The following is a 23,565-nucleotide window of genomic DNA, read 5'->3' on the forward strand; positions in this document are numbered from 1 at the left end:
CCCCCTCTCCCGGCGCCCCGCCCCTCCCCTCCTCGCCCCGCCCACTACTCCCTCATTGCCCAATAGGCGCCGACGCGGCTACGACCGTGGCCGGAGGAGGAGCTGTTGGGGCGGCCGGACGCTGAACGGCCGTTCACGTCTACGCGGTGACGTCACGCGTCGACGCACCTGTCGGGCGCTCTGGTTTCCTACTGCTTTTCTTCCCCTTCCGTGGGTCGGGGACGGTCTGGTCCGCAGCCTGCAGCTCCTTTTTCGTAGTCAACATTCGTCCGGGGCCGCGTGTGGAGGAAGGAGGGTGTGGTGGATTGAAAGCCATTCTACTTCGTTCCCGAGTTAGACCATTGGGTGTAATGGTAGTCTCTTAAGAGGGAAGTGATGCTGGAGATTTTTATTTCTAATTGTGGGTAGAGAAACAGGTTGACTCTAGGGCCCAAAGCAAGCGGGTGTAACTTATTGCTGTTCCCGTGTTGAAAGGAGGACCCAGATAAAAGTCCCCCCTGGCAGAATTTCCGTAGCCTCGTCCGTAGAAAACGCCAGGTGTCTTCAATTGCGGTAGTTTGGGTTGTGTTAAGCTTCACCAGGCGGAGCTCCCAGGGTTTAGCAAGGTTTTCGGTTGGAAACAGATGCAGAATCCTAAGGCAGCGCAGGAAACAGCCACCGGTTTTGCTATGCCTCTGAGCTGCAAGGTGAGTTGCATTCTGTGAGTGAACATTTGTGAGCTGCCCTGTTCACGGGTTTGGGGTCAACTTTGATACCAGGGCTGTCATCTTGGTTTATCTTATGATAGATTTACCTGCATAATGTTAAATCCACCCTAATTAGATGTGTACCCTCGAACATTCTGTAAGATTTCACCTGTTTTGTCCAGGAAACGTCGAAGGATTTTTGAATAGAATGGAAGTAGTTTCCAGGAAAAGATTAAATTTGAACTCAGAGAGTGGGATTGACTTTGGCTAAATTTGCCCACATTTAAAGTAAATATCGGTTTATTTTTCTTTTTAGTTTAGGTTTATGTATATATCAAGACGCAGTTTGTGTGTATATATAAAACGTTGGCGTTTTGATCTTATACTTGGACCAGAAGCTTCCTGAGACTCTCAAATTAATTTTGCATATGCTTTATTTGTATAGCATTTTAAAACTGGAGCACATAGAAGGTAATATACATAGACACTATGCGTGTTTGTTAGAATTGAATCAACAGTGACCATACCATTTCTTTTTTTTTTTTTGGAATTCAGAAGTTCAATTTTGTGAACTATAAACTTTCTATGCAATTCAGTTACTGCACCATCATTGTGGCTTGTGTCATTGATTGTTGAATCTTCCCAGAAAGGCTTTTCTTTTCATCTCCAAAAGTTAATGTAGCAGATTTGTTTCTTGATGAGGTCTTTATGGGAGTAATTTAACTGATGTCAGTTTTATGTGCCTTTGTGAGTAACTAGAAAATACTGTGTAGCTCAAGAGTACATAAAGGAGTTAAAATGCTAATGTATATATTGTTGATTTTCATCGTAAAAGCTGCTGATTGCATAGAATGGCTAGAAAAACAGGTATGATCTACAGAGAATTTCTCAGATTGAGTATGCTGTTATAACCTCTGGTTAACAGAAACAGCCATGGTTGGCAAAATATATGACAAATTTCATTCCACTCCCACATTCTACCTCCCACACTCTTCAAAGACTTTTTTTTTTTTTTATGGCATAGCTTACATACAATGTCATATTTTTTTCAGTGATTCTACATTTGTATTCCTTACGTGATCCCCACATGTCTATGTCTAATAACTCAAAAGACTTTGGTTCTTTGTTTGAAAAAAGGGTCAAATGATTTTAAGAAGATGAATGTTTAGTACGTAGATCGTTACTTGGAAATTGTTGTAGCATGTGTTTTCAATCATGTTACTCATTAGGAATGTAAATATTTGACCAGGTTTTGCAAACATATAGTTCAGAGGAAACAGAGTTGCTGAGGTTATGATCTTGTTAGTAAATTGGCTATTTTCCAGGTCATGTTGGTGGTAGGCTTTCCATTTCCTGTTGTGACATGTTGGTAATAATTTTCAGACCGCTCAGGAAGTGATCTCGGTGGTGGGTAAGATATCAAAGCAATATTCTGTGGGTTTTGGCCACTATGACTACTTTGAAGAACTTTCAGCTAAGTTTCTAGTCAAACTTATCAGCAGTGATCTAAAACATATAATATGACATAATAAGTGTTAATATTTATTGAGTGAATTCTATGATTCAGGATCTTTCCTAAGTAGTTTTTGTAGATTATCTCAATTCTCACACCAACTCCATGAAGTAGGTACTTTCCAGTGTTCCCATTATACAGATGTGGAAACTGAGGCATATAGAATTTAATTAATTTTCCCAAGGTCTCAGTAAGTGTCAGAACTGAGACTGAAGCCTGGCATGATTTCAGAGCTCTTGCTCGAAATGCAGGTAGGACTAATTAAAATGCTAGAAGAAAAGAAAGGATAGGAGGGATGGCATGATAGGTCCATTGCTTTTTCCAATTATAAAAGTAATGTAAAATTATAGAAACTCTGGAAAATATTTTTTTTTTCTTTGAAACTCTCATTCTACTATAATAAACCCTGTTTTGGCATTTTTTCATATGAACATTCACGTGTGTATATGAACATTGCAGCAATGATTCATTTTGATTCTTAAAGATAAATGTTCCTGCCCTGGCTGGTTTGTCTCGGTGGATAGAGCGTTGGCATGCGGACTGAAGGGTCCCAGGTTTCATTCCGGTCAAGGGCATGTACCTTGGTTGCGGGCACATCCCAGTAGGGGGTGTGCAGGAGGCAGCTGATCGATGTTTCTCATTGATGTTTCTAACTCTCTATCCCTCTCTCTCTCTGTAAAAAATCAAAATATATATTAAAAAAAAAAAGATAAATGTTCCTTAGTTAAGTACAAAATGGAGGATGAACCCATGTGGGGAAACTGCCTATTTGCATTGCTGAAATATGGAGAGATTTAATCTGCAACTTTGACTTGAACAAAGTTAAATAAATATGTTTCTTGACCTTAGGGGAAGTAGTTGATAGTTTGTCGTGTAAAATCATGAAAATTATTTGGTTTTCAAAGTGTAAGCCTTCCATAGCATCTTTTTGTTGGATTTTTGTTTACCTTTATTTGTTGTTATAGTCTGAGCCTTATATTTGTGTGTGTTTTTCCTTTTAAAATAATCTAGCATTTAACTTTTGAATGACTAAAATTTTTATGAATCTAGGACATTTTCTTCAGAGCTGACAGGTTACTTCCCTTAGCAGTTATCCATGCATACTTTTTTGAAGAAAAATGTATATGGCATAGCAATTTAGACATCCGGCTAACAGAATTAACAGGATAAAATATCAAGTAGTATTACTTTTGGGAGTAGTCAGTTTCTTGTCAGATGGTATATGGGTTGACAATTTGTATCAGAATAAATTCTTGCTACTGTGATGTTCCAATCTTAGTTTCATGATGTTATATGGGATTGAGGGGTCATTCCTGGGTAAAAGAAACTTGAGACACTTTGCATAAATTTTGATTATAAAGTTAATTTTTACTAGTTTTTTTTTTTTTCAAGAACCTTACTTATGCTGTTAGCCATTATAATTCTAGATGGGGATATGCTTTATCACCCGTGCTTATTTGACCATGAAACCTTTTACTGGACTTGTGTTCTGTGCACATACTCATCTGCAGATATATTGTTGCCTTCTTGGCTCCATAGCTTGACTCATGCCAATAATTTTGATTCAGTTAACCTCTTCTCCCATCTCTGCCCCATAAAATCCTACTTACCTTTTAAGGTCCAACTCACATGTGTCTCTTCCAAAGAAGGCTTCTCATCCTCAGATACAGTGGAATGTGGTCTTTTCTCTGACCTCTTATAACAGTTCTTCTGTCTTCTGTGACATCTGTCATGTATTGCCTTTTATTATGTGGATGTATAGTAATTTATGGAAAATATTACATCCCTTTTGAGGACAGTATATAAAGTAATTTATACTGAAGGTTACTGAAAGCCACAAACCCTATACAAATATGCCATTAATCAATAAAAATTGTTTATATTTTGTACAATTTCTGGTATATTAGTAGCTATAAACAGAGAATGAATAAATTATTGTTTAAATTTATTGTCATATTTTTATATTTGACCTGTACTTAGCACATACATTTCTTGAAATACTTATATGAAAATACTTCTTGTCAGTTTCTCTTCCCTGCCATCATTGCTCTTGAGACTTTTATCCATCTCTTTAGTTGCAGACATTTGGAATTGTCATTTTGGGGTGGATGGGTGGTGTGGATTTTAATTTCTTTCACTCAGATTGTGCATACTTTTCTGTCAGTTTACTAGCCAGCCAGATACCTTTGACATTTAGTCATGGTCCTCAGTTCTGACTGGTCTTCTTTATGACTGAGACAAAATTTTGTTGGAAGCTATGAAAAATTAGTGTACCACTTCAGGCTGTTAGTCACTTAGCCGCCCATTTCCAAGGTCTTTCTATTTCTGTGCTCTATCCCCAACCCCCATTCTGGTGGTGTACTGCTTTGTGTTTGCAGGTTGGGAACTTAGATTATATTCCCTTCATTGTAGTATAACCTTGAATAGGTTGTATAATTCTACAGTTGAAAAGAACATTCTGGTCTTGAGGCCTGTAAGCTGTAGGAGAAAAACATTTGTTTCTTTCAGCAATTTTGAATTAATTAGTCAAGTCAGAAAGTTAGCAGATACCTTAAAGTTCTTCCTCACTATTCCCACATTTTAGTTAACACATCCTCTTAAATATTTCTCAAAATGCGTTCTACTCCTCCATATTGGTCTTATTTCAGTACTAGAGGCCCGGTGCACGACATTCGTGCACTGGGGAGGGGGGGTCCCTCAGCCCGGCCTGCACCCTCTTGCAGCTCGGGACCCCTTGGGGTCCTTAGCGCTGCCGCAGAGGCAAGAGAGGCTCCCACCACCGCCGCCTGGTGAGGCTCCAGTCACAAGGGCATGTTCAGTTCCAGTCAAGGGCATGTACCTCAGTTGCAGGCTTAATTTCCAGCCCCCATTCAGGATGCTCCCCATCTGTGAGTCGGCTTCTGGCTGAGCGGTGCTCCCCCTGTGGGAGCGCACTGACCATCAGAGGGCAACTCCTGCGTGGAGCATCTGCCCCCTGGTGGTTAGTGTGTGTCATAGCGACCAGTCATTCCGCAGTTCAGTTGATTTGCATATTAGCCTTTTATTATATCAGATGCCCTCACTATCTTATGTTTAGAACTAGAGGCCCGGTGCACGAAATTCGTGCACCGGTAGGGTCCCTAGGCCTGGCTGGCAATCAGGGCCGATTGGGGCCTTCCTTCCCCTGGCTGCCAGCTGCCAGCCGGGGCCTTCCTTCATTCTGCGCCACCCCCTAGTGGTCAGCGCACATCATAGTGAGTGGTCGAACTCCCGGTGGGACAATTTGCATATTAGCCTTTTATTATATAGGAGGATTGTTCAATGGTGTACTAGAATAAGGGTTACCTAACTTTTCTCCTTATCTTTAGTCCTTCAGTCTCTTGCCCTTCTAATCTGTCTTCCACACTGCTGCTAGAATTGGTCTGCTAAAATTTATATCTGATCATGTAGTTTCTTTTTTAAAACGCTTAGTGGTTTCCCATGTGTATGATGAGTAAATAAATTCCTTAGCATGACATGAGCCCCTTCTTTTTTGTTTGTTAATCCTCACCCAAGGATATGTTTTCCATTGATTTTTAGAGAGGTCAAAGGGAGGGGGAGAGACAGAAACATCGATGGGAAAGAGGCACATTGATTGGTTGCCTCTTGCAGGCATCCTGAATGGGGGCTGGAAATTAAGCCTGCAACTGAGGTACATGCCCTTGACTGGAACTGAACTCATGACCCTTCAGTCCAAAGGTTGATGCCAAACCAGCTAGGGCAACCCTTCCTTTTTGATCTGGCCTGTGTTTACCTCTCCAGCTACTCTTTAGTTCCCTCCCTCTTCTCTTCTATAAGCTACCCAAGGAGATTTTGTTATGATACTGCCGAGTTTTTGCACTTTTTTTTGTGCCTGTGTTGACTTTTAATCTTACATACTTACCCTAGTTAACTCATCCTAATCATTCAATGCTCAGCTGAAACTTTCCCTCTGTTACTAAGTGTTCACAGATTTTCCCAGGCAGCATGCTTGTTCCTTTTTAGTGTTAAATACCTTGTATATACCTCTCCTGTGGTACTTGTCATATCATACTATAGTTATTTGTATGTCTTTCACCTTCACTGCCTTGAGAATAGAGACCATATTTATTACCCCAGCACCTGGTTTTGTGCCTGGTATCTGCGAGCTGCTGAGTGAATGGTTGCTGAATGAATTAATAAATGACTCTGATCCCTGGCCAGTTTGGCTCCATTGTTTGGGCGTTATCCTGTGCACCAAAAGGTTGCTGGTTTGATTCCCGGTCAGGGCACGTGCCTGGGTTGCAGGTTCGATGCCCAGTAGGGAGCGTGCAGGAGACAGCCGGTTGATGTTGTGCTCTCAGATTGATGTTTCTCTCTTCTCCCTTCCTCTTTTTCTCTCTAAAAATTAATAAACAATTCTTAAAAAAAAAACACCACAAAAAAACAACACTGAAAACTAACTTTGGCTACTAGATACATGGTGATCCTGTAAACTCATATAGGGAGAGTAGGAGGACTGGCAGGTTTGGGGCAAATATGTCTTCACTTTGGGTCTTGCTGAATTTGAGTTCTTATATAGCATCAAAGTAGAGATGTGCCATTCATTTGTTATACATTTGTTATTCATTCATACTATGAATATTAATTGACCCAGATTTTGTAACTGTAGACAGGATTATTCTAACATTTATATGAAAAGGTAAAGTAACCTGAATAGCTAATACAGTTTTGAAAAATAAGAATCAAGTATGAGAAATCAATCTATCCAATTTCAAGACTTAAGGAGAAGTATATGTTCCCAGCAGAGGGAGCAATAAAGGCACTGAAGCAGGAGACAGGAAAGAGCCTGCTAGGACTGAGAGGAAGAAGATTAGTGAGTCAAGAGCACTTGCAAGAAGTACACCAACAAAAAATGAAGCTGGAGAACTAGGCAGAGGCCAGACTGTATAGGGCTTTGTCCGCCATATTTGAGTTTGTCTGCTAAGGGTGGTGAGAAATGATTAAGACTAATCTAATTCATGGAGTTGGGAGAGATTACTGGTCAGACTTGCTTTTAGAAAAGACTATGCTGGCTGCCATGTAGAGATCAGGTTAGAAGAGGTGAAAGTGATTTTACATAGGAACTTACTGCAATAAACCAGGCTTTTTATCCTTGAAGATTTTCATTGGTTATTGCTATAATCTTCATAACTGCAAAAATATATTTGCAAGCTATTATCTATTATAATGTTTTGAATATATTTCTGACAATTAAAAAGGAAAGGTAGCATTGTTTGCATATTTTTTAATATGCAGAATTTCAGTTGCTGTATTATGATTTAAATATTCTTTTGTGGGCAAGCCTGGGAATTAAGTTTAGAACCTAAAAGATTTAACACTGGTGTCCATATTGCTTCTTTATGTTTCCTTTATTGCTGAGACTGACCAACAGCCCCTGAACGATGGATGAGCAGATTACTCACAGTTTGACTGTGAAAGAGAGGGCTAAGGGGCCCCTGGCTTTAGTAGCCAGGAAAGCCTCCATTGCCTGCCTCCTTAGCCTTTTATTGGAATTTTTATCTTTAGATACAATCAATAGGGTGAGTAATCTTGGGAGGACACATGTGTTTACATTGTCCTTTAGGCAAGGGCATCCAGGGATTAAGCATAAGGATTCCAGTAAACACCTGGGGGTCTGCACATGTACAGACTTGTTTGGAAAGGAATAATTAGGGGAGCAGCCTTTGACACTCTCCTAAGTCTCCCCTTCCAATAAGCAGGGGAGGTGGCCTTCCACACACTTCCCTTGTATTAGAATGCCCTCCTTACAACTTTCCAACCAAGTCTTTTGTGCTCCCCAACACTTTATGCTATCACTAATAGCCTGGTGCACGATATTTGTGCATGGGGGGGTTGGGTGTGTGTGTGTCCCTCAGCCTGGCCTGAACCCTCTCCAATCTGGGACCCCTCGGACATCCCTCTCGCAATCTGGGACCGCTGGCTCCTAACCGCTCACTTGCCTGCCTGCCCGATCACCCCTAACCACTCTGCTTGCCAGCCTGCTCACCGGCCTCATGGCCCCCAACTGCCCTCCCCTGCCAGCCTCATGGCCCCCAACTGCCCTCCCTGGCCCGTCTCCCGGAAGATCTCCCGGTCTAATTAGCATATTACCCTTTTATTAGTATAGACAGAATTTTGAATACTTTATAGCAGTGATGTTCTATAAAAAATATTTGTGCTGTAACTGCAAACCAAATATGTAATTTTAAATTTCATAGGAGCCATATTATAAGGTAAAAAGGAAATGATGAGATTAATTTTAACAATATATCTTTTTAACCCAGTATATCTAAAATATTACTTCAACATGAAATCAATATAAAATTATTAATGAAATATTTGATTTTTTTTCTTATTAAGTCTTATAAATCCAATAGATGTTTTACCTTAGAGCAGCAGTTCTCAACCTGTGGGTCGCGACCCCTTTGGGGGTCGAACGACCCTTTCACAGGGGTCGCCTAAGACCATCCTGCATATCAGATATTTACATTATGATTCATAACAGTAGCAACATTACAGTTATGAACTAGCAACGAAAATAATTTTATGGTTGGGTCACAACATGAGGAACTGTATTTAAAGGGCCAGAAGGTTGAGAACCACTGCCTTAGAGCATATCTCAATTTGGACTAGCCATGTTTCAAGGCTAATGGCTACTGAACAGACAGTGTATACAGCTCTATAGGTTTCTGGAGTAGTATTTTTTTTTTAATTGACAATTGGGGGATATTGTGGAAGGCAGAATTCTAAGATGGCCCCCAACATCTGCATCCCCTGGAATACAGATGTCTCTTCCCAGTTATTCAATCAAACATGAAGTGCTGCTTTGAAGTGATTGTGCAGATGTAAAGTCCCAAGTCAGCTGGCCTTAAATAGAGATATTACACTGGGTGAATCTGATCTAATTAGGTTAGTTTTGTTTGTTTGTTTGTTAAGTTATCAAATTTATGGAAATAGTAGCCCATACAGGCCTGCCTTTAATAAAGTTTTGGAACAGAGTTGGTTGGTCTTGTTATAAAGAAAGGTGTGGAGTTCTAGGTGCCTCAGAGGTGTTAGTGCAATTAAGTTTTTTAAACATAATTGAGTGAAATTGCCAGTTAACTCTTACGGTTCTTGAGGGACTTTTAGGGATAAAATGGAGGAGACATGTTGGAACTTGCTGATTGAGGTCACAGTATACAGAAAACCTGTAACTAATTTTTATTAGGTGTATGTTATATGTATTAAGCCCTTCTAGTGTGATTATCACATAAAGAAGTGAAAAATAGAATGTCTGTGTTCTTTGCAAAATCTGAGTCTAAATGCTTTGATACATCAGAATTAAAATGATTCTTGAACTGTTAATTTTTTTTTCAAAGTCTTTGGTTATTTACTCAAGAGCCACAATATTTAATTTGACTGCCTCTATGGACACTGCAAAATTCTTAGTATGAATAGCTATTTTATACTACAGTGGGGCCTTGAGTTTTTCGAGATACGAGCCGTCTCTCGGCCGATTTTTTGCTTTGAGTTGTGAGCTAAAATTCGGGTTACGAGCCAGCTTCAGATACCTCACCACTAGTTGGCGCAGCGAATGTCACAGTGAACGCCACAACATCAGCCCAGCATCACGTGTCTCACTCGTTCACTTTTTGATTTGACGTTCGAGTAATTTGAGTTACGAGCTCCGTCACGGAACGAATTAAACTTGTAAGTCAAGGCCCCACTGTATTCTACTTTAATATTTACCTTAAAAACTCTTGCTTTAATTAGTACGTTCTAACACATTCAGTATGTAATAATAGTCCATCTTTGGTAGAGGTAACCATAAAACAGTAATAAAGTTATAAAGCATTACATATTTTAAATTTTCTTTGTAATTTATGTGGTAGTTTTTAGTTGTTCTCCCTAGACCAGATTAATGCTTTTATAGAGATTATTTGTCTATTGAAAAATCAATACATTTATATTTTTTACTTTATTGCTTGAATAAACAATTTGACATTTATTATCCATCTATTACGTACCAGTCACCATCATATGCTGAGAATAAAGATATGTTCTCAGGAAGCTCTCAAAACTTCACCTTCTCTAAATTAGGAAATGTATGCAATAAATTTGTTTTAAAAAGTGATATTTTATTTTTCTAAAAAATGTATAAAAGCTTTACAAATAATTTTTACTTATTATAGCTCTTTGAGGTTAATTTCCATGTGAGGAAGGAGAATTTATTGAGGACAAGAGATTGTCTGAAAATACTTCAGGTCTTCAGTACTAGAATTTAGCACTAGAATTGGAGTATGCTTAGTTCCATTCATCGTTTATTTTCTGTGTGTACTTATGATATGTAGTAAGTCTTGTTTTACAAGGCTTACTGGTTTTGTTATTGGTGGAAGTGGAGCTCTTGGGGTACCGCGGGGAAAATAATTTCCTGAGTCCCCCACAGGAGGATGGGGTTTTGTGGAAAATTTTATTGATGATGTAAAATTAAGGGGGTTCTGCTCCAAGGTTCTGTCTCCTTCTGGCCTGCCATGGAAAACGTCAGATCACGTCTCCAGCTGGGCCAGAATTAAGGCCACTGCCAAGAATTTCTGCTCCATATTAAAGTCCAGTTCAGTCCAGCATCTGGGTAGCTTAGCTTGTGTTCCTGCTGCAGTCCATTGCTGTGGGGTCTGCATGGCCATGGACAATGCAGCGGGTTGAGGGAATAGATAAGCACTCAGTGTGATTGCTGGTCACAGAGCAAGAGAGAAAAGGGGACAAGCAAGGGAGAGGGGACTCTTTGAGGATTTTTTTTTTTAAAAATTGATATTTAGGGAGAGAGTTTAGAGGAACATTGGTGTGAGAGCAAAACATTGATGGGCTGCCCCCAGCACATCCGGTCCTGGCGATCCAGCCTGCAACCTGGGCTCCCTACCAGGGATCCAGCCCTCAACCTGGGCATGTGCCCTGACCAGGAATAGAACCAGCAACCTTTTGGTGCACAGGATGACGCCCAACCTACTGAGTCACAAGGCCAGGACTATCTGGTTATTTTAACCTTCCTAGATTTTGCAGGCTTGCATTGGCTCCACCCTCCTTGCCACCCATTGTTTCCCAGGCTAGACTGACAGGCAAGCCACCTCCCCTACATCACCCCGACTTCACTGCTCATGCTTCCATCTCCCCCTTTGTTAGATCCCTTCCCCCAGTTATCTGTAGGGAATGGACCCGTGGTTCCCTGGGAAGTATGAAGCTGTAATGATGACCAGATGACCATGGTTCCCTGGGGAGTATGAAGCTGTAATGATGACCAGATGACCATGGTTCCCATGTCTGGCCTCCCCTTTGCTCTCTTTCTACTATTAATATTAATAAACCCTAGGTAGTTGTGACAATAACATTTTTACTATTTTTATGACTACCTTGCAAGTCCCACACACGAACCTTCCAAGTCTGTAATGATGACCAGATGACCATGGTTCCCTGGGGAGTATGAAGTTATAATGATGACCAGATAACCATGTTTATAATGTCTGGCCTCCCCTTTGCTCTCTTTCTACTATTAATATTAATAAACCCTAGGTAGTTGTGACAATAACATTTTTACTATTTTTATGACTACCTTGCAAGTCCCACACACGAACCTTCCAAGTCTGTTGCTAATGTCTTCCAATTTGATGTTGAGCAAGTAGATAGATGTATTTAAAAATTTAAACCAGCAGTAATACTATTTTTAAAGTATAGAGAGTAAGAACAATGAAAATGTATGCTTATTTGGTATGATCTGCTTTGAAAAAATGAAAATTGTTACATATTATCATAGTTTTCATGGCTGATATTTGACTACTAGAGGCCCGGTGCACAAAAATTTGTGCACTCGGGAGGGTCCCTCAGCCTGGCCTGTGCCCTCTCGCAGTCTGGGACCCCACGGGGAATGGGGAATGACCACCTGCTGGCTTAAGCCCGCTCCCTGGGGGATTGGGCCTAAGCTGGCAGTCAGACATCCCTCTGGCAGCACGGGAGCCCTCAGGGAATGTCCACTTGCCAGCGGGGAGCAGGCCTAGCTGCAGTCAGACATCCTTAGCACTGATGAGGAGGCAGGAGAGGCTCCCACCACCACCGCCGTACTGGCAGCCGTCAGCTTGGCTTGTGGCTGAGCAGAGCTCTCCCTGTGGGAGCGCACTGACCACCAGGGGGCAGCTCCTGCATTGAGCGTCTGCCCCCTGGTGGTCAGTGTGTGTCATAGTGACCAGTGATTCCCAGTCACTCTGCTGCTAGGATCAATTTGCATATTACCCTTTTATTATATAGGATGGGCTCTGAAGATTTAAATTTTAAAATGATGAAAAGAGAATGAAATTAATATTTAAAGATAGCACTTGTCCCTGCTAAAATATACAGAAGGGACAGTCTCACTTTTAGACCTGATACTTCAGCCATCTTTTTCCTTTGACCTGTGGCCAACTATTTTGGAAATGCCTTCAGAGATAGTCTGTACATGCACAAGCAATTATATACTGTATTCACCCCACCCCCACATGTATTGTAGTATACTGTAAACACTTCTCCGTACTTTGTTCTTTAACTTAACAATTGACTTTGGAGATTGTTTTATACCCCTACCTGAAGATATTCTTCATTCTTTTTACAGCTGCATAGTGAGAATAGAATTATTTAATCATCCCTAAAGACTTCACATGACAGATGTTTAGCAATTGTTAGAGTAAATAAACTTAGTATTTTTTTCAATACAGAGATCAGAAATTTCCTTTGTCATGTTAAACTAGATGATTTTTATTATATGTTGGGAAAATTTTTAAACAATTTTTCCCCTTTTTTTCAGGTAACCAAACAGCTCAATGGAGTCTGAGCAACTGTTCCATAGAGGCTACTATAGAAACAGCTACAACAGTATAACAAGTGCAAGTAGCGATGAGGAACTTTTAGATGGAGCAGGTGTCATTATGGACTTTCAAACTTCTGAGGATGACAATTTGTTAGATGGTGACACAGTAGTTGGTAAGTTTAGCATTGCAACTCTTAATATTTGTAGTCATGAATATCTACTAATCAGTATATGCTTGTTTTACTGAGGTTGCATATTGGGGTAACTTTTTTTAAATTGAGGTGATTCATGTAACATAGAACCACTGTTAAAGTGTACAGTTTAATGGTATTTAGCATTTTTGTAATGTTGTGCAACTACTGCTTCTTTCTAGTTTCGAACATTTTCATTATCCCAAAGGAAAACCTTGTATTTGGATAAACTTTAAAATTTAAATATAACTTAATGCAGAGATGTATACAACTGTAATTGGGGTTCTCAAATAAACAGAACTAATAGGATAAATATTGATATGTAGGAAGAGATTTATTATGAGTGATTGGCTCACATGATTATGGAGGCTGAGAAGTCCCATGACCTGCCATCTGCAAATTGGAGGCCTAGGAATGTTGCTGGTATAATCCTAGTCCCATCCCCAAAGGCCTGAGAACCAGGGGAACCTGTGGAGAAGTCCCAGTTTGAGTCTGAATGCCCCAGGTCCAAGAGCGCTGATGTCCAAGGGCAGAAAGAGATAGATTATATCCTAGCTCAAGCAGAGATCAAATTCACCTTTCCTTTGCCTTTTTGGTCTATTTAGATCTTTAACCGATTTTATGATGCCCACTTTTGTTGATGAAAGCATCTTTTTTCAGTCTCCCAATTCAAATGCTAATCCCTTTTGTAATGACCTTTATAGACATATATACAGAAATAATGTTTTACCAGTTATCTGGGCATCCCTTAGCTCAGTAAAGTTGATGCATAAAATTAACTATCACAACAATCATCAAATCCTAAGTGTGGAAATTGATGAATTTCTATAAAATGAACACCTCATATAACTACCCCTGTATCAAGAAACAAACATTATCAGGACCCCCAGTATCCTCCCTTGTTTTCCCTTCCAGTTTCAAAGTAACTACTATTTTGATTTGTATTACTGTAGTGTAGTTTTGCAGGTATTTACCTTTATCTAAATGGAATTACACCACATATCTATATATATAAAAGCCCAGCAACTGGAACAGCAGAACGACCAGAATGACCAGAACGACCGGTGGCTATGACACGCACTGTGGCAGCCAACCACCTGATCCAGGCCCTTATTGCTCCCCTCCCCCGCCCCCCCCCCCAGCCAGGTCAACCAAGGCGGGTGTCAGTGGGGACCCCCAGATTGCCCCGCCGGTCGCCCCATAGATCAGCCCTGATCGCTGGCCAGGCCTAGGGACCCTACCCATGCACGAATTTTGTGCACTGGGCTTCTAGTAAAATAATAACGCTGCTGTGAATTTTCATGTGCATGTGTTTTAGTGCACATTATGTACACAGTTCTTTGGAATTTATGTCTTGGAATGGAATTCTTAGATGACAGGGTATGTGGATCTCAGTGCTATCAGATGCTGTCAGAGATAGTTCCAATGTGGTTGTAGCAAGTACATTCTACCAGTCCTGTGTGAGAGTTCCAGTTGTTCCACATCTTCACTAATACTTGATATAATCAGTTTTTAAAATTTTGGCTATTTTAGTGTAGGTGCAGTAGTCTTGAGTTTTGATTTTAATTTACGTTTGCCTGATGGCTTATCAGTTGAAGTGCCTTTTGTTTGTTCATTGGCTTTTTAGATCGCCTCTTTAGAAGTGCTTTGGTATTTTGGACTAGTTTTTGAGTTCTTTATGCACTCTGATTATGAGTCCTTTGTCACATATATGCATTGCAATTTCTTCTCTTTCTGTGGCATGCCCTTTCATTCTCTTACTGGCATCTTCAGATAAGTATGTTATCGCTTTTAATGAAATCCAGTGAATCTTTTCCTCTTTTGTGTTTTTGTTTTAAGATATCTTCCCACACCTCAAGGTCATAAAGATCCTTTCCCATTTTCTTTTAGAAGTTTTATTTTTTTGTATCTTTCACACTTAAGTTTATAATCTGTCTGAAATTAACTTTTATATGTGATATGAGTTGGGTTCAGATTCATTTTTTTCCTATATGGATAACTAGTTAACCCAACACTAGAGACTTTTTTGAAAATAATTTTGTATCTGCTAGAAGATATAAATGATTAACAGAAGATCTAAAACTTTTATTCCATGTGGCAAAGTCATTGATAATTTCAGCTATGATAAATTTAAAAAGATTTTTTTAAAATTGATTTGAGAGAGGGAGGGAGGAGAGAGAAGGAGGGAGGGAGAGAGAGAGGAAGAGAGAGAGAGAGAGAGAGAAGGGTCCTCCATATTAAGGGCTTTTATCTGTGAACTTTTCTGGGAGAACTGAGAAAATAGTTGGGTAAATTATGTTTTGTGTTGTGGTTCTAATTAAGAATTTCAGTTGAAAAAGCCTCAGTAGTTATGAGCTAAGCCTATAAAATTATAAGCTGAAGTAAATACATAAAATTAAAGGGAGTCTATGGATCTGTTTAAACAGTTCTAAAATACTGACATTTAGAGGAAATTCCTTGGAAGAATATATATATACTAGAGGCCCAGTGCACAAAATTTGTGCACAGGGGAGGGGGGTTCCCCTCAGCCCAGCCTGCACCATCTTCAATCTGGGACCCTTGAGGGATGTCTGACTGCCGGTTTGGGCCCAATCGAACATCCCTCTCACAATCCTGGATTGCTGGCTCCTAATCGCTCACCTGCCTGCCTGCCTGGTTGCCCCTAACTGCCCCCTCCCCCCCCACCAGCCTGATCACCCCTCACTGCCTCTGCGTGCGGCCTGATCGCCCCTAACTTCCCCACCCCTCCAGCCTGGTCGCCCCACGCAGCCTGCTGTTCAGTCGTTTGGTCGTCCCTCACTAACCCCCCTGCGGGCCTGGTTGTAGGCAGCCATCTTGTGAGAGCATGAGGGTTAATTTGCATATTACCTCTTTATTATATAAGATATATTTTAATATATTTTATTGATTTTAGAGAGGAAGGGAGAGGGAGAGAGAGAATCATTGATTGGCTGCCTCCTGCACGCCCCCCACTGGGGATCGAGCTTTCAACCCAGGCATATGCTTTTGGCAGGAATCGAACCTGGGACCCTTCAGTCTGCAGGCTGATGCTCTGTCCATTGAGCCAAACCAGCTAGGGCTGAAAGAATATTTTTGAATATTGATTTTTAAGAAGTTATAGCTTATTAATTCTAATGATTTATTTATGATGGATTTTAAGAATATTGTCATATCATTGGCAAATAGTGACAGTTTTTCTTCCTAATCTTTATAGCTTTCTCCTCCCCAGTCCCCCTTGCTTTGCTCAGCTGGCTCTAGTAAAGTGTTGAATGGAAATGATGATTACAGGCATCTTTTGTCTTGTTCTGACCCTAAAGTTTCACCATTAAGTATTACCTCAAAGTTTTAAGTATGATGTTTAATCTGGACTTTGGTGTGACCTTTTATCAGATTAAATAGGCTCAACACCTATTCTTAATTAATATACTATTTACAATAATAAATGGATGTTGAATTTATTATTTTCCTTCTATTTTTTGAGATGATTATCTGATTTATATGTCCTTTTTTTCCAACTTCAGTTGATTTTCAGATATATTAATGTATTATTTTTTTGTAAATTGCTGGATTTGATTTGGTTATGTTTTATTTAGGATTTTTGCATATATTTTCATAACTGAGATTGGCTGATAGTTTTTCTTTGTCCTTATTAGGTTTTGTTACCAAAGTTACACTCCCCTCAAAGTCAGTTGTACTGATGTCTTTTTCTAGTCTCTAGAGGGGTTTATGTAACATTGGCATTATTATTTCTTCCTTAAAGAAGGGTTGTGCCCTTCTTCTTTTCTCTCCCTCTCTTCCTTCTTTTCTCCTCCCCTTAATAATCAGTGTCCATTTAGATTTATCAATCATTAATCTTTCCAGTGAACTACTTTTGCCTTTGTTGTTCTTTTCTATTATGTATTTGTTTTCTGTTTTATTAATTTCTGTTCTTAGTTCCTTCTACTTTCTATGGATTTATTTTCCTGTAACTTTTTTTTAACTTTTTGAAGTAGTTCTTTAATTTTTAGCCTTTTTTCTGGTAAATATATTTAAAGCTAATTCCCTCCAGATACTTATTACTGTTGTCACCAATTAAAAGTCCATCTAACTTCCATAATGATATCTGTTTATACTTATAGGTTATTTAGAAATGTAGTTCATAATTTCCAAACCTATGAAGAATTTCTGGTTATATTTTTAATGGGTTTACAACATTATTACATTGCTGTCAAAGAATATACATTGTGTAATATCAACATTTTCAAAATTTTTGAGACTTGCATTGTGGCCTAGGAAAAAGTCTATTTTTATAAATGTTCCACGTGTGCTATAGAAGAGTATATAATATGAAATTTTTGGTTAATGGTATTCTCTATATACCCATTAGGTAAAATCTGTTAATATTCTGATGAACTCTTTTTTTTTTCACTTAACTATGTTTCTCCTTGTTTGTTTCTATCAAGTATATGATAATGATGCATTAATATTTATCTGTAGACTTATGTATTACCGTTTCTTGTCATTTTGTAAATTTTTGCTGTATATACTTTGATCTCATGTTATTAATGTGGAACTGAACCACATTACTTTTATTGTGAAGTGACTCTATTTTCCAAGTATACTTTCTTTCAAGCTTCCTTGGATATCAGTATAGCTCCCAAATTTTCTTTAGGTTTTGGGACTGCATGCACCATTTTTTCAATCCTTTTACTTTCATACTTTCTGTATCCATGTGTTTTAGTTGAGACTCTTGTAATCATGTTGAGAGCTAAAATGGCATATGTTTGTGAGGGATGAATATTGTAAAACCATTCTGTTTTTTATATTTATTTTCTGGCTTGTCATTTTTGAGAATTCCTAAGTCCTCTTTTTTTTTTTTTTAATCCTGCAGTAACTGTATAGTATGATTTGATTGTTGTTCTCATTGAAAGTTTTGCTATTTCTCTTCTTCCCCCCCCCCGCCCCATGCTTTTGCTTAGGGAAGAGGACAGACAACTCTAAAGTTTAATGTCATACAGAGTGTTTAAATATAATTGTAAAGCACCTATACTTAATGAGTAAGCTACAGTTAATCTGACACTTTTAAGAGTAATATATTTACTTTGAGGAGTAAAGGATATAATTTTTGTTAATATTTATCTCATACAAGTGATTATATTTATTGGCATTTTTTTAAAAGAATGTTCTTATTATAGAAAATGTTAAACACATGTATAGGGAATATTATGTAAGTTCTTTTTCTTATCATTTAGGTTAAATAATTACCAACTCATGGTCAATTTTGTTTCATCTCTACTTCCTTCTCTCAATTATTTTGAAATAAATCTGAAACATTGTATCATTTTAGATAGATACACTGATAAAGAGTGTCTTCTTGATCAAACTTTAGTCAGGCACCTCTGAATTCTCTTCCCAATTAGGTTTCTCACTTTGGACTTGTTTTATTTAGTACTAGAGGCCTGGTGCATGAAATTCATGGGTTTGTGTGTGTGTGTGTGTGTGTGTGTGTGTGTGTGTCCCCCTCAGCCCGGCCTGCACCGTCTCCAATATGGGACCCCTCGGAGGATGTCTGATTGCCGGTTTAGGCCCGATCCCACAGTTGGACATCCTTCTCACAATCTGGGACCGCTGGCTCCTAACTGCTCGCCTGCCTGCCTGCCTGATTGCCCCTAACTGCTTCTGCCTGCCAGCCTGATCGTCCCCAACTGCCCTCCCCTGCCAGCCCAATCACCCCCAACTGCCTTTGAGACCCCGCCTCCGCTGTGCGTGTGGCCATCTTGTGGCAGCCATCTTGTGATGATGTCGCGCATGAGGGCGTGAGGACCACATAGGCTTTTATTAGTATAGATTGCTCAGTTTTGGTAAGAATTAGGTAAAGTTGGTTTAGCCTGAATCCCCCACCCTCCTCACCCTCCTGGATCCTCATCCTCCACCATCCTCAAGGTAATATCACCCTTGTCTGCCTTATAGCAAGAATCCTATCAGGGCTGTTTAGCCAGAACCTCCCCCCCTCCCCTTACCCCAGATATTTCCTCTCAGTAATTTTTTTTCAATCCTCATGGGAGGATGTTTTTTTATTGGTATTTAGAGAGAAAGGGTGAGAGAGAGAGAAACATCAATGTGAGAAACATCTATTGGTTGCCTCTTGTACACGCCCCATCAAGGGATCAAACCTGCAACCTAGTTATGTGTCCTGTTGGGTAATCGAACCTGCAACCTTTTGGAGTATGGGATGACACTCCAACAAACTGAGCCACCTGGCCAGGTCCTCTTAGTAATTTAAAAAAATTTTTATTTATTGAATTTCTTGGCGTGACATTTGGTTAATAACATTATATAGGTTTTAAGTGTCCAGGTCTATAATACATCATCTATATGTTGTATTGTTTGTTCACCTAGTCAACTCTCTTTCTGTCATCATTTATCCTCCCTTAAAAAAAAAATATTTTTATTGATTTCAGAGAGGAACAGAGGGAGAGAGAGATAGAAACGTCAATGATGAGAGAGAATCATTGATTGGCTGCCTCCTGCAGGCCCCCTACCGGGGGCCAAGCCCACAACCTAGACACTGTGCCCTGACCAGGAATCAAATTGTGATCTCCTGGTTCATAGGTTGTCGCTAACCACTTGAGCCACAACTGCTGGGTGTCCTTTTTTTATCTTTATTGTTGAAAGTATTACAGATCCCCCCCGCCCTTTTTTTTTTCCCATTGACCCCCTTCCCCCCATCCCCGCCCCTCCCAGGCCTTCACCACACTATTGTCTATGTACATGGGCTATGCATATCCTATATAAAAAAGCATAATATGCAAATCGACTGATCGGCCGAACAGTGGAACGACCATCCGGACGACCACCCGGGACCATGCTATGACATCCACTGGCGTCAGGCCAGCCAAGGCGGATGCGATGCGATTGGTTGGGGGCCTAGCCATCGCCCCATGATTGCCCCACAGAGGGAGGCCCAGGCCACCTGCCGGTGGTGTGATCAATCGGGGGGCCCCACGATCGCCCCAAGGAGGGAGGCCCAGGCCACCCACTGATGGGCTGCGGTGGGTGGACGGGGCCTCCCTCTGCAAGAGAAGCCTGGGTTCCGGGTGCCGGTGGCTGGGGGAAGGAAGGCCTACTCTTGACGAATTTCATGCCTCTAGTATGCATATAAGTTCCCTGGGTAATCTCTCTCCCCCTCCCACCTTCCCTCTGAGATTCATCAGTCTGTCCCATGCTTTTGTGTCTCTGGATCTATTTTGTTCATCAGTTTATTTTGTTCATTAGATTCAACATATGAGTGAGATCATGTGATACTCCGTACATCACCATTTATCTCCCCTATGCCCTCCTCTACCTTCCTCCCTCCACCACAGTAGTCACCACACTGTTGTCTGTGTCCATGAGCATTTTCTTTCTTTAAAAATTTTTATTTTTTAATTCTCATTCAAGGATATTTTCCCATTTATTTTTAGAGAGTAGTGGAAGAGAGGAAAAGACAAAGAGAAACATTGATGTGAGAGAAACACATTGATTGGTTGCCTCCTGCATGTACCCTGACCAGGGCTGAGGAACCTACAACCAAGGTATATGCCCTCTACCGGAATCAAACTTGGGTCTCTTCGGTCCATAGGCTGATGCTCTAGAGCTTAAAAATTTTTTTTGCTCAACCCTGACACCCTCTACCCACCCGCCCTCCTCTGACATCCATTAGCCTGCTCTCTATGAGTCTGTCACTATTTTGCTTGCTTGTTCATTCTGTTCATTAGATTCTGTACATGAATGAAATCATGGTATTTATCTTTCTCTGGCTGGCTTATTTCACTAGCATAATGCTCTCCAGGTCAATCCATGCTGTCACAAAGGGTAAGATTTCCTTCTTTTTTTTGGCTGAGTAGTAGTTCATTGTGTAAAGGTATAACAGTTTTTTTTATCCCCTCATCTACTAATGGACACTTGCACTGCTTCCAAATCTTGACTATTGTAAATAATGCTGCCATGAACATAAGGGTGCATCTGTTCTTTCAAATTAGTGTTTTGGGTTTCTTTGGATATATTACCAGAAGTAGAATTGCTGGGTCATTCAGCAGTTCCATTTTTAATTTTTTGAGGAAACTCCGTACTGTTTTCCACATTGGCTGCACCAATCCCACCAATAGTGCACAGAATTTCATTTTTTTTATCCTCACCAATACTTGTTTGTTAATTTATTGATGATAGCCATTCTGACAGGTGTGAGATGATAACTAATTGCATTTCTCTGACAATTAGTGGTGCTGAGTGTTTTTTTATATATCTATTGGCTATCTTTTTGTCCTCAATGAAGAAGTGTCTGTCTATTCAGGTCCTTTGCTCATATTTTAATGGGATTGTTTGCTTTTTTGGTGTTGAGTTTTATAAGTCCTTTATACATTTTGGATGAGATTCATCAGTCTGTTCCATGCTTCAGATGTATCATTGGCGAATATGTTTTCCCATTCAGTGGATTGTCTTTTCATTTTGTTGATGGTTTTCTTTGTTGTGCAAAAACTTTTTAGTTTGATTTAGTGCCATTTGTTTATTTTTTTCTTTTGTTTCCCTTGCCTGAGGAGATATATCAGAAAAAATATCCTTTGGGTGGTGGGCACACAGTACAATATAAAGATCATGTATCATGGAAATGTACATTTGAAATCTATGTATCTTATTAACCAACTAGTGGCCCGGTGCATGAAATTTGTGCACATTAAAAGGGGATTAATTAGAGGAAATACTTTAATATTGCTATTTGCCCTTTCTCTATAATAGAAGTGTCAGAGATGAAAGAAAATTAGTAAAATGTATATGAAAATCTTCCTCCTGTCAGAGTCTGGGAGGTGCCGCGGGACCCAGAGTCAAGTCCCCACCCACCCGCAGTGCCTCAAAATCGCGCGAGATCCAGATGGGTCAGCCCCACCCTTGTCAAGCCCCGCCAGGCAGGGGGCACAGCCTCAGGTCCCCTGACCCGGCACTGGGCTGGGGGTGCAGCCTCAGTTCCCCCATCTAGCCCCGCCGGATGGGGGGGCGCAGACTCAGGTTCCCCAGCGCACCCTCAGGTCCCTTGGCCCGGCACCAGGGTGGGTGGCGCGGCCTGTGGTCCCCCATCAAGCATCGCTGGGCAGTGGGCACGGCCTGAGGTCCCCCGCCCCAGCACCGGGCTGTGGGGCGTGGCCTGAGGTCCCTTGCCCCAGCCCAGTGCCACGCAGCCTCAGGTCCCTGCTGATTGCTCATTAAGGCTCGTAACTGGAACTCGGCCTCCACTGTTGGCGCTGCCATCTTTGTGATGGTGTGACAGTCAGTTTGAATATTCCTTCTTTTTTAGATAGGATGTCACCCCAATAAATTTAATTTTAAAAAAAGAAAATATATATTGCTACAAGAAATGTTTTACTGCCTATGTTTTCTTCTAGGATTTTTATGGTTTCAAGTCTTACATTTAAGTCTTTAATCCATTTTGAGTTTACTCTTGTATGGTATATTAAGGTGGTTTAATTTCATTTTTTCCCCATGTGTCTGTCCAGTTTCCCAACACCATTTATTGAATAGGCTGTCTTTACCCATTGTATGTTCTTGCCTCCTTTGCCAAATATTAATTGATCTTAAAGGTGTGGGTTTATTTCTGGGCTCTATATTCTATTCCATTGAGCTATATGTCTGTTTTTTATGCAAGTACCATGCTGTTTTGATTATTATGGCTTTGTAGTGTAGATTGATATCATGTAGCATGATTCTTTCAACTTTGATCTTCTTTCTCAAGATTGCTGTGGCTATTCGGGGTTTTTTTTTGGTTCCATATAAATTTTTGGAATATTTGTTCCTGTTGTGTGAAATATGCCATTGGTATCTTCATAGGAATTGAGTTGAATCTGTAAATTCCTTTGGGTAGTATAAACATTTTAATGATGTTATTTCTTTCTACCCAAGAGCACAGTATATACTTCCGCTTGTTTGTATCTTCTTCAGTTTTTTCTTGAGTGTCTTTTAACTTGCCAAGTTCAGGTCTTTTACATCATTGTTAAATGTATTCCTAGGTATTTTATTTTTTTGATTCACTTGTAAATGGGATTCTTTTCTTAGTTTCTCCTTTTGATAATTCACTATCTATACTAATAAAAGGGTAATATGTTAATTAGACTGGGAGACCTTCCGGACGTCCTTCCAGGCAAAAGCCATGGTGGCGGGACAGAGGCAGATAGGGGCGATCAGGCCAGGAGGGGTGGGCAGTTGGGGGTGAGCAGGCCGGCAGTGGGGGGCAGTTGGTGGCAATCAGGCTGGCAGGGGGGAGCAGTTGGAGGCAAGCAGGCCAGCAGGGGGGGCAGTTGGGGGAGATCAGGCCGGCAGGGGCGTGGCAGGGGGGGGGGAGGA

At 40.4% G+C, this 23,565-nt stretch overlaps 1 protein-coding gene across 3 annotated transcripts in view; it reads left to right on the plus strand.

Moving 5' to 3' along the window:
• The first annotated feature begins 171 nt into the window (after positions 1–171).
• The window catches only part of CLCN3 (chloride channel, voltage-sensitive 3), an 87,618-nt gene continuing 64,224 nt past the window's right edge, over positions 172–23,565 (plus strand). The window contains exons 1-2 of one of the 3 annotated variants that reach the window (XM_005860780.2): positions 172–686; positions 13,022–13,197. In XM_005860780.2, coding sequence (XP_005860842.1) covers positions 13,038–13,197 — 160 coding nt within the window. In that variant the 5' untranslated portion in view covers positions 172–686; positions 13,022–13,037. The remainder of the gene's footprint in view (positions 687–13,021; positions 13,198–23,565) is intronic. The other 2 variants (XM_005860782.2, XM_014535225.1) reach the window with 2 other exon arrangements.

The sequence above is a fragment of the Myotis brandtii genome, unplaced genomic scaffold (genome assembly GCF_000412655.1).
Source record: "Myotis brandtii unplaced genomic scaffold, ASM41265v1 scaffold14, whole genome shotgun sequence".
Lineage (NCBI taxonomy): Eukaryota > Metazoa > Chordata > Mammalia > Chiroptera > Vespertilionidae > Myotis > Myotis brandtii.